General features: G+C 40.8%; 1 protein-coding gene across 1 annotated transcript in view; it reads right to left on the bottom strand.

The window, feature by feature from the left end:
- Nucleotides 1-12,125, bottom strand: part of IQCE (IQ motif containing E) — a 152,384-nt gene that overhangs the window by 34,214 nt on the left and 106,045 nt on the right. Inside the window, exon 9 of the mRNA XM_085887038.1 lies at nt 2,287-2,342. Coding sequence (XP_085743164.1) covers nt 2,287-2,342 — 56 coding nt within the window. The remainder of the gene's footprint in view (nt 1-2,286; nt 2,343-12,125) is intronic.

Here is a 12,125-nt window from a genome sequence, read left to right as displayed (position 1 = left end):
GGCCGTAGGGGTTACCGTGGAATTATAACGCGGATTGATAACTTTTTTCATTTCTACGTTGGCCGGAGCAATTCGACATGCCGTAGTTGTGACGTCGTTGTGTTCCACGTCGACCGTACGTAGGGCGTATGGTGGGCTTGCGTTATTCGTGCGGCTGCCGTAGTCTCTTATTAATGAAAAATGAATTTTGCCCTAAAAACCGAATACATTTTTAAAAACCGAACACAACGAAGCATTCATGTTTGTTCACGAGTCTCCCCCACCTGTTCGACCCGCATCTTCGCGCTTTGTTCATTGAGTTTGTCGGTGGAAGTACTAGTGAAAGCATCTCTCGTGTGTCGATTGCTACTTTACCTCGTGTTTTCTCCTTGATTTGTGCTGGTTTTTTTTTTTTACTCATCTTGTGTTTTAATTAATAACAAAAAAGCAATCCGATCACGTGGTAGCTTGTGACGGACTGTCGGGCAAGGATTGAATTTCACAGAAGAACCAGTTGTAATTTGGAATATCCATGATTACCTCAGCCCGATGTGTTTGATGAAAGTGATTGTGGTTCTAGGGGCATCATGCTTGATGTGCTGCCCTGGGGGGAGCGCTCGCAGAGTGCGCGAGCGATCTGAACCCAGGCCGGAGCACGATCCTGTGTGGACCATTGGATTGGTGATTGTACCAGTTCACATACAATACACCGCCACCGAAGGTCATTTACTCATTTTATTTTACCTTAAACATGGGAAATTTCAGTTGAAAGTGGGTTTTCTTGGGGTCCAGGAACAGACTAATTTACTCAATTATTTCTTATTGGGAAAATAGTTTGGGAATCGAACTTTTTGCAATCCGAACAGTCTCCTGGAACGAATTCAATTCGGATTCTGGGGGCACCACAGTACTGGAATATTCCGAACTGTTATATTTTTATTTCAGTAAAAAAGAACTGGTATATATACCCACTCGTTACCATCTGTCTGGCTGCACGTTCGCCTTAAGGCCCCCCTGCGGTCGCCTTGCGGGCACCTTGCGTCTGCCTTGAAAATTCTATGGCTGCCGCAGGGATGCCCCAAGGTCACCGTGCGACATCAAATCAAAGACCATACGGCACCCCCACGTTTTCGCTCTCCACAATTTCTAAATACGCCGTACGGCTCCCCGAAAAATAAAAACATATGTGACTGCTACATTGTGTGACCGTGGAAATACTGCGACCGCCATATAATTGCTAGTAGCCGTATATTTTGGAGACCCCACGGCCGCCGTGGCAAATGTGACTTCGGCCTTAGGCAGCCAGTGGGCTAGCCTGATGCAATGTGGGCATGTGGCCCGGCCTTGTGGTTGACTTGGGCCTGGCCCAGCAGGGAGGCTGGTGGTGGTGCTTTCCAAAACCCCAACTCCAAAAAGGTGTGGCCTGTGATATGATCTCTGGCTGTTGGGGTCAGCAGACTCTGGTGGAGGGCAAGTCCCCTTCAGGTCTGAGGTAGTCCCTCCAGTTCACCCATGAGAGGTGTGGCTGGGAAGACCACTAAGGGGAGGTAAAGTTGGGCCGTGCCTTCGAAGCAGTGCCACCGAGAGCCGGTTTGGGCTTTGAAGAGGCAACCGCCCAGGAAGGTTGTTCACCAGCCTCTCCTTGAGGCTCCAAGACAGCCCAGCATGTGATGACCTGCCATGCTGGGCTCGTCGATGGATATAGGTCATTTATAAGGACCGAGTGTGGAGACTACCACCAGAAAACTAACTGGAGCATATGTGGAATGTTATGTTGCCAAATTGAAAGCATGTTTGGGTAAGGCTTCACGTGCAAAGATAGAAAGACAAATAAATGGGTTGGAGAACAAACCAGAACTCGGGATACTGTATCTTAGAAATAATTAAACTTTGGAAATGGAAATAAACAGGACACCTTAGTGAAAGGTCAGATAACAGGTGGATCACAATATTAACAACATGGAGGCCTATGGATAGCAACAGGAACTGGGTAAGGCCACACCAAAAGAGAGGGATGAAATCGACAAATATTGGGGAAGAGTGAATTGGAACAACAAAGCAAGAGACAGAGCAACATGGTGTCGACATGCTGAGGGTTTCATCCAGCAGTGGACTGAAAATAGCTGATGAGGATGATGACAACGATGACGACGATGATAATTATCCTTGCCTTTAACTTACATTTATGGTTGTTGAATGCCAATGTCTCCATGTTGTAACTAAACAGTATAAGCTTCAAAAATACCAATGTAGAACAAAAGGTTTCAGCCAAGAGGGAATATCACAAAAGAAACTGAGACCTCCCACCTTTTTCTGTTCTGCATTACGTTTCGTAAGAGAGCCCATACTTCTTTTCACTTCCCCTAGCATGGGAAATACAACATGTCCTCAAGTCAAATAAAAAACATGGACACAAAAATCACAGGTTTATGCATCAATTTTACATGTCAATCGGTATGATACAAGGAAAGTATTTGTGCAAGTCACAAAACGTGAACGAATAATAAAATTTTCACAAATGTGTTGCATTTACCACAAGAGTTATCAACCAGGGCAGGGGATGGGGGCTTGAGTGGGGCATGTCAAACTTTCCAGTGTGGTTCAGCAAGCTTCAACACCTTCTAATAACCCAAAAGTAACCCCAAAATATTCATTTGAAATTTTAAAAGATATTTATTCGAATTTTGAGCCAGTTTTAATGTGAAGATTATTTGATGGACATATATAAAGATGCGATCTCTGTCTGTCTGTCGAAATCTCAGTCTTGACATACATGTATGATCTATACATCATCAGAAAGGTATTGGATAGGGGAATGACATTGGCATGTCCCCCCTCTCCCCCATCCCCCAAATAGAGATGGACCAACATTATAAAATGTGCACGTCAAAGCATTCGAAATGTGTATGCACCTTTGACAGTGGATTGCCGAGTGTGACGGATCTCTTATGATGACCCAAAATGTGGAAAGGAATGCTATATTCACTTAATTATGGTTTGAAGCATCAGTTGAAAACTGCCGCACTCACAGTGTACGTGGCCTGTGGCCTAACGCAAGAAAGTGAGGAAGTGTATCAAGGTTTCAAAATCATACAATTTGGAAACAGCTTCCCACAATGTACACAGTGTTGGACTCAGAGTGTGAGCTCACAAAAGTAATTAAAACCCGGTGACATCTGGTATCCTGCAAGTGCTTAATAAAGAGGAGACCCAATCATGTGCAATTTTGTATATAAGAAGAAATAACATTTCTGTTTCAACCAAACAATACCATTGAATCATGTTATTAAAGGGATCAGTTTGTTGTGAGGGATAAAATGCACCAGTGGCAAAGCATCACCTTCCTAAAAAAAAAAAATTCAAACCAAAAAGTTAGAAACTATGAAGAAAAAAAAATGTGTGAATTGGCTTTACTTTTGCTAGCACCGCAGGTGCATGTCGTCCTTCTGTGGTAAGGTATTGGCTAATGAAAGCTTGCAAACTGAGATGCCATTTTGGAGACAAAACATCCTGGACTAGTGAATGAAACCCTTGACTCTTTCCAAGGAAAGCTTCCGGCATTAAATCAACAAAGTGCAACAAACAAGCATTGCACAGGCTACCAAAATGGCCGCAAGCTTCTTAAAAGTCATGCCATATCATATTGCAAAACATTTCAAGCCTTATTTCCTAGCCAATAAATTGATTTTACCAGCTGAAAAGGACATTTGTTTCATTATGTTTGGGAAAAGCTCAGTTATGAAGGTTAGTGCTATTCTCTTGACAAATGGCAGAGTGAGTCTGAATTTCAGAACTGAGCAAGTGAATGATCAAGTGTTTAGCTACAAGAAGAAGATTTCTGTGCATTTCAATGGGAAGATCGCAAGACAACTGATAATGCTGGAGCTGCATAACTGCTTTTTTAAAATCCGATTTGTGCACGAAGAGTCACTTATGGAAGAATTCCTTTTTTCCATCCCTGGTCTTTCATGAAGGAGGTGCGGATTGGGATAAGTGGCATGGGATTTCCAGTGATCGCACCTGATCCATGATGAGAAAGCAGAGTAGTTTTGATCGGAAGAGTTCAGAAAGTAGTCCCCAACAGTTGAACGGTTTACTACATGATATTCAGATAACACTTCACGACAATGAAAGTGACCCAGCCATTGAAGTCGGTTTAACGCAGCAAGTTGTACAGATAATCCATTTTATAAAAGAATGGCCAATTGCAACATTCATTTTCAGTTCTGTGCCAGGAATTTGGATCTGATCAAATGCACCGGCTTTACACTAAGGTGTGGTGGAAGACTTCTTAATCACCTTTTTGAGCGATGTGAAAAGGTAAATATCTTCTTTGTTGAAGCAAAGTCTTATCCAGTTAGAATCATCCTTGATTAGCTTATATTTTTGACCACCTCAGTTCACTGAATGTACCTATAAGAAGTGGATGGCACCAATTCCTTCTTTGTGACAGAGAAGGAAACAGCTTTTATTCAGAATAGGTTATTTGGGCTTTTTACCTGTCAAATAGAAATTACAATGTCGTTGCCAGATTTTCAGGTTGTGTCCTGGATTGGGGTGGCACTGTTGGATTACAATAACCTGAAAGCTGTCATTTTACCTCCATCACCAAAGGTGGATGGAAGTTAAATTTTCACCCCTGTCTGTTTGTTTGTTTGTCTATCTGGCAGGATATCCCAAAATGCTAATGATGGATTTGGATGAAACTTGGTGGACAGGTTGTGTGTGTGACAAGGATGAATTGATTCGATTTTGGTGAAGATCTGGATCTGGAGACAAGGATTATTTAATTTTTTGGTTAAGATGGAAGACCAGCTAATTGAGCTGCAATGCAACAGACTGAAGTACATTTTGGCACCTGTTCTCACCTGAGCTCGGGGCCGTATATAGAGTGGAGCCAGTGGAGCATGTGTTCCAGGGCCTCCACAAAATGGCTGCCTCCATATTTTTGTGAAAATTAATTTTTGTTTAAATAAATGTCAACAATTTCCATCCCCACAGCAGCTGCATCATTTTGTGTATCTAATGATTTTATAGACATAGCTTCACTTGATGTATATTACAATGTTATTTCCAAAAATAGTTGTGGCACCTACTTTTGAAAATTTTGATGTTGTTAAAAGTTATTTTTGAATTTTGATGAATAAAGAATAATTTTATTGATAAAAATAAAATTTTGATTCCATTCAAAATCGAATAGTAGTTTTTATAACATCAATTCATGCAGTGAACAACAACATATCTTACATGCAATATTACAGGGGGCCTCGACATACTTACATGCTCCAAGGCCTCTACATACCTAAATACGGCCTTGCTTGAGCCTCTGGTTGCACATGGTTTCCCAGAAATGCTTCTATATTATGCTTTCACATGCCTGTGTGAATGTTGGTTTTCTCGAATTTAAGCATTGAAGACAAAATACAGAAAATGGCTAGAGCAGAAGAATATGCATAGTCGGACAAGATGAAGCACAGGTCGTACATTTGCCTCCTAGCTGTCTGGTCTTGGTTCAAATCTCAGCCCGACTATAAACTGCTAGATTAGTATTTCACATCAAGGGTATTGCCATCCCTCAGATGGATGTTAAGTTGGGTGACCCATCTGCAAGCATTTAGTTGGTGGGCATTACATTTCCATAATGTCTTTCGTGAAGAGGAGACGAGTTATCGCTGCACCCTGGCCAAAATTCCAAATTATTGATCTAATTAAACCAGTTGAATGCCATAACACAAAGACTTCTTTTTTTAAGTATTTAAAGTTCGTTGTGGAGCTGCCACACAAATTTCATACATGTGGACGTACAGAAGAATACAATAGACAAGACTGTTAGACAAGACAACACAGGACTGTTAGATGAGACATAGAACATAATTATCCTTTGCCCCTCATGGTGGTGGCATCGAGTGAAATTTCGGCCTCCAGCTCATGGAGCCATTTCTCAAACATGAATTTTGATTATGTCTTAGTAACTCAACACAAGCATATTGCTGCTACTCAATCAGCAATGAAGATACTGAATTTCAAAGAAGGGGTCAGGGCAATCTCCCTGGACATATCTTGTGTATGCAACACAGATGAGCATTCTACTCTGGTTGCCAAATTTGTAGCTTGTGACAATTAAGGTCACATGCATACCTGGCTTTTTGACTTGCTCCACTCATGTGGCCAAGTCAAGGCATTGCTATCAATTCAACCTCTCCTCTACTCTCCCATATCCTGTCAGCCCCATTCGCCTTCTGCTGCCATCATCCCATGTCCTTCGACTCCCACCCTGCGTACTGCCAACTCAACTCCAAGTCCTACCTCTCCACCCCACATCTTACCAACCACACCCTGCATTCTGCCACCCCCACATCATGTTCTGGCACCCTCACTCCACGTCCTACCATCACCACCACCACCCACATGAGCCACCGCTGCATCTATTTTTCCTATGTCCCAAACAGTGTGGTCCAGCAATATTTGAGTTAACTGTTCTTATGTTAGGGATCTTTTCATTCAGGTGATTGTTGTAGCTCCAGACATTGTATGCTAAAAACAGGAAAAAAAAATTCACAGGATGCTTCCGATTCCTCTGTCTCTCACTGGCTAGTCTTTATTTTGTTATGGCAAATCTATACCCCATCCCAGAGGTCATGTTGCAATCATTATCAAGAACTATATTGTATCAGTTGGTATCAGTACTCATCTTCTCAAAATTCTGCTCTGGTACTCTTGCTTGTTCTCTATCTGCACTCTTCACCCTATCATTATCCTTTGACCAAGTATAAATCAGCTAACATCACTGTTATTCAAAAGAAGCCTGCAAAAACAGATCCTCTCAACAATACACCAGTAACCTTCCTTCCAATGATTAGCAAAGTCGTGAAATTTATTATTGCTGCTCTGTTGATCTGGAACATAATCGCCAATCCCTTCATCTTTTCAAACAGCCTCATATCTGACCATCAATTTTGGTCGTGCTTCAGTCACTCAACTCTGGCATGTTGCTGCTTCTCACTCAGAGGTCAGGGAAAAACTAAATCTCAAGCAAGAGGTCAGGGAAATCTCCATGGACAAATCTCAACTGCGCAACAAAGCCTGTCGTCCTATTCGGGTTGCCAATTTCACTGCTTGTGGCATACAAGGTCACCTTCACACTTGTATTTTGGACTTTCTCCACTGATGTAGTCAAGTGCATGCATTACAATCAATTCAACCTCGGTACACTCCCAGTGGAGGCTGAAATGCCCAAAAAATGTCTTTCGCTCAATCGTGTTCCTCGTATACTTAAACGACCTCTACATTACATTTCAAACCATGCCCTTTGCAGTTGTCTCCACATTATCATACAGTACCCCAAACACACTGACAAGAAGGCAGTAGCTGCATCACTCTGTTGATCTGGAACTATTATGTATTGATCTGACAAATGGAACATATCTTTCAATCCTAGAAAATCTCAGTCACCCTATCCTTCTGGAAGGATTGTCAAATGAAGCCACCTATCTAATTCTATGGTCAGCCACTGTAAGCGGCTCAGTATCTTGAACTTCTTGGCCTCATTATTAGTCATGACCACTCCTGGGAGAGTTTCCCTCAAAACCCAGCTGCAGACTGGGCATCTTCTGCTGTTCTAAATCATTCCTCAATAAAACAACTACTCACAGGTCTTTCTGAATGGAGTACTGTGTCTTTGCTGCAGCCTGGCACCCAAGCAAAGCAAAGCACAATGTCTCCTGCTCTCACATCTCAGACAGATGAATGACCTCTCTGTTTTACTCCCTCTGCATTGGTCTTGCTCTCTCTGCACTCTCCATGATCCTTACCTCCCGAGCTCCTCCAAGAGATACATGTTCTTCTAGTAAACTCCTCATGGTTAAATTTCCAATCTCCTGGCTTACTGACAACTTCTATTATTTTGCTCGTTGTTTCTTCTGTTTGTGGAACTTCCTTCCAAAGTAGTTCAATTACACTCATTTGGACGTGGAAATGGATACTGCAGTTGGTAAGCAGACAGCACAATGTCAGACAGATATAGGTAAAGCTAACACGATTTTAGGATGCATTCGCAGGGGGATCAATGATAAATCAAATGAGGTAGTATGAACACTGTACAATAATCAAGTGAGGCATCTTACTTAGAATAGTATACAGTTTGGGTCAGAATAGAGAGGGTTCAGCATAAAACAAATGGTTTGATTCTGGGTTTAGTAAGACAAAGCTATGGGGAGTGGTTGAAGGAGAGAGAATTTTATACATTAGAAAGAAAGTTTGATAGAGATGTGTAAGATAATGAAGGGCATGTAATCAAAATATATACAGAAGAGTTTTTCAGTGGAATAGATAACAAAGGAAATGGTCTTCCTGACACAAGTTTCAGAGTGAAGAGGAGAGTTAGGATGGTAGGTAAGGCAGGGCTCTTTCATTCAGAGTGTAGTTAACATCGGAAATGCTGAAATGGTCTTCCTGAAACAAGATTTGTTCATTCCTCAGCCTACAACTCTCTTCATACTCTTACAATTTTTTACATGTCTGTTAGGCAGTTGTGGTACAGTGTGAGGTTCATGCTTGTTTGCCTAAGATTTGATATGGAATGTATTGTTAGTTATACATGACTGTGAAATGTTTGTTGATGTGGAATGTTTAGTATATAAAAGTTTATTTCTGTAAAAGGGTAACAAGTTATCATGATGAAGTTAGTGTTTAACCTTGTAGAAAGATCACCAAGATGCAAGAGACTTCAAGTTACTTCTGGATATAGTCATCTCGCAAGTACGAGCAGTTTGTAGAGGGATGGGTTTTCATGAAGGTTCTCTCTCTCAGGATATATAGACAGAAAAGCAGAGTGAGAAAGAGGAGAAAGAAGTTAGCCAGTCCTGAGTTGCTTTGTTGTGTTCCGCATCGGGTTTTGTATTTCAATTGCTGGTCAGATCGATCGAGTGGAGAACCTTAATATTTTGGCACACAGACATAAAAATACACAAATAAATCAATCCTAAAATAAATAAAACAAGAAGAAGACGTCATGCAGCGCAAGATACTTGCAAAATCCATAAAACAAATTTGACCTTAGAAATAATTGGTGATTGAATTCAATGACCAAATATGCAACTCCTCTTCAAATTTCAAGTCAATTGGAAGAAAATTGACAATTTTAGAAATTTGGCCTAAGATGACCTCAAAAATGATTGCTGGTTGAATTCACTGACATCATATTCAAATCCTGTTCAAATTTCTAGTCAATTGGATGAAAATTGAGGATTTTATAAATTTAACAAAGTTATTGACCTTTGGTCTATGTTGACCTTTTGACCTCTAAATCAATAGGATTCTTGCTTATGACTAACTCTACCATGTGGTGAAGTTTCATGAAGATCAGTTTAAAAGTGTGACCTGCAGGCGATTGACATACAAACAAACAGACAGACAGAATGACGCACAAGACCAACCAATATACTTGAAAAATCTTCGATTTTCGCAAGTAATAAAACTTACAAAAACGTGCTGGTGGTATCCCAATGAATGCCCCTATTCTCCACTTTTGTTTCTGCTCCTGCCCCCCCCCCCCAATCTCCCCTCGTGAAACTGAATAAGTGGTAAATTTGGGTGAGTACCATAGACAAGAAATAGACTGATGGATTGATTTGGAGTGTGTATGAATCAGATCCATGATGGACCAAATAGCCTCCTTGTGTCAAAGTTCCATATATTCCTTGTATTCCCTTCCAAAGCTTCAAGCACCTGGTGCATCGTCATCTCATTTTATCCTCCATCTCTATCTGTGATCTTAATTACCCTTATTAACCCCACCTAACCAAACCCTTTTACTTGCAGGTTACTGTTCCCCTCCCTCCCTCCCTCCTCTTCTCTTTTCCTGTTTATTTATTCCCTTGCTTGTTGTGTCCAACTAAATTATTGGTGCATTGCCGTTTTACGCTTTATCGCCTTGCTATTCCATAAGCGAATTTATCCTTTCGATTAAAAAAAAAATAGATTGGCAAACGAAGGCAGTCGAGGAGGGAGCTTAATTATTATTGTTGGGGAGGAGGAGAGTGCAGGCCCAAGAAAAAATAAATCTTTAAAGAGGGGTGCACAATGAGTTATGATGCATTTTATAATTGTATTTTCACAACCTCCCCTACCCCCACTGCTCTCCATCATTTCATTTGTTTTTCTCTCCATCTCCCTCTCTTTGGCTGACATTTATATGAATGGATTGTTGATTGATTTCTCTGCTTATTTGCATTGTTACTAATGTCGTTTTGACCTTGATAACATAAATCTCATTTTTTCTGAAATGAGGAATGCAAGAAACTCACTACCTCATTACAGTCCAAAACAAGCTTTATATTTTATCGTGCAAACATGCTCCTTGACATTTAAAACAACCAAGCAACTGTGGACTACATGACATTTTACAACAAGAAGGTAATTTTTTAATTAAATTTAATAAAACATATCAACTTTGCAAATTCATTATCTATTCAAAACTGAAAGGGACATCCAACTGGTATAATTATATTTGTGGTGAAGGGAGCAGCACAATTGCTTTCACTCTTACTCATTTGAACTCTCTTGCCCTCTTGGATGCTCTTGCCTCTCCTATGCTCCTCACTGTTGCAGCTCTTTACTGGGTTGCCCCTACATTGCATGCAAATCATTTTGGTTCTACCACAGCGTGTGTGTGTGTGTGTGTGTGTGTGTGTGTGTGTGTGTGTGTGTGTGTGTGTGTGTGTGTGTGTGTGTGTGTGTGTGTGTGTGTGTGTGTGTGTATCTGGGGTTGTTTTTCTTACGTTGTGTTTCAGTCTGTTTTATGTCTGAGATTTAGTTAAACTATGTTTCGTGTGAATAACTTATTTCTTTGTTTCTTATAAGAATGAATGTGCCTCATGTCACTGCCATTTTGCCGTACCAACATTTTGGTTTAGTTGTACCTGGAAGTCTAAATTGTTATTCATCCTCATTTATAATAGGCATAGTGTGAAATCATTAAAGAGTACAGACCGATGTTACTGCTTGCTGTCGGTTTGAGGAAAAACAGCCATAGTTGGGCTATCCTAGGAACTGGCATCCAGCATGATCAGCAATTGCTTTGATTGCGGTTATACATGCGAGAGTATCATTGACCAGTGGGCAAGACCAACCCTGGCCCACTGAAGTGATATTCTTCAAATATAATTCTTTGTTATTCTTTATATTTTAAACATTATTATACAAAGTGGTTTATGTTATCAAATTATTGGAGAGACTTATCCTGCTGAGCAACTGTACTAATTGTTGGTACGTTCAGTTTTGAATATTAATCTTCAAACTACAACCACATTCAAGAGAAAATGAATGACAATCAGCCAAAGGGCTGTCTACATATATAATATGCAAAAAACGTGAAATGTCTGACCACCTCCATCACACCTTCCCTGCCGTTAACCATAATCCCTTATTGTCAATGTATGTCCCTTTCCCTTAATCTCCCCCAATGTTTCCAACTCTCCTCATATCTCTTCTCTCTCTCCCCACCCCTTTCTTTTCTCAATATACCCCTGTTTTTACTTTCAGCATTTGCCTCCATAACATGTAGTTCTGTTCTGTTCTTGCATATGTTTTTGGCTGCCAGGGTAGCTATCATTTCTTGGAAGCATGGCTGTCCCGCTGATGCTGTGACCCCTACCAGTACACTGATACTCATTTCGCTGACCTCGGAAGGATGACAGACTGATCAACCCCACCTGGTGTTCATTCAGCAGCCAACAGGGCTCGAACTCAGGACCCTAAGATCCCAAACTAGCCACCCTAATCACTAAGCCAACACCTGTAATATGTAGTCGATGGCCCCTTATTGGAAAATATGTAATCCTCCCATGAAAGCTCAAGAAGTGTGATGTTATCTTGCTGGGTGGTTTATTTGGAAGCTCATAAAGCAATATATGATGTACAGCAATGTCTTAATTTGGTACGTTTAAACTGGTGCTGAATCAACAATAATAACTGGGACCACAATGATTCCCTAATTAATTGACCATCTCGAGTATAACTTTGTAATCATGTCCAAAAGAGCACAAATTAAACTGCCAAAGAGAATCTTATAATGAAACTCTGTCATGGAAGTAATGGAGAAAAAATATATAGGGATTGCTTCTCCAACTGCAAATTGATGTTAATCT

Source organism: Eptatretus burgeri, chromosome 6 (assembly GCF_056783735.1).
Source record: "Eptatretus burgeri isolate ZD-2024b chromosome 6, Ebu_testis_v1, whole genome shotgun sequence".
Classification (NCBI taxonomy): domain Eukaryota; kingdom Metazoa; phylum Chordata; class Myxini; order Myxiniformes; family Myxinidae; genus Eptatretus; species Eptatretus burgeri.
The sequence above is the reverse complement of the archived record's forward strand: the minus strand, read 5'-3'. Positions and strand labels throughout refer to the sequence as shown.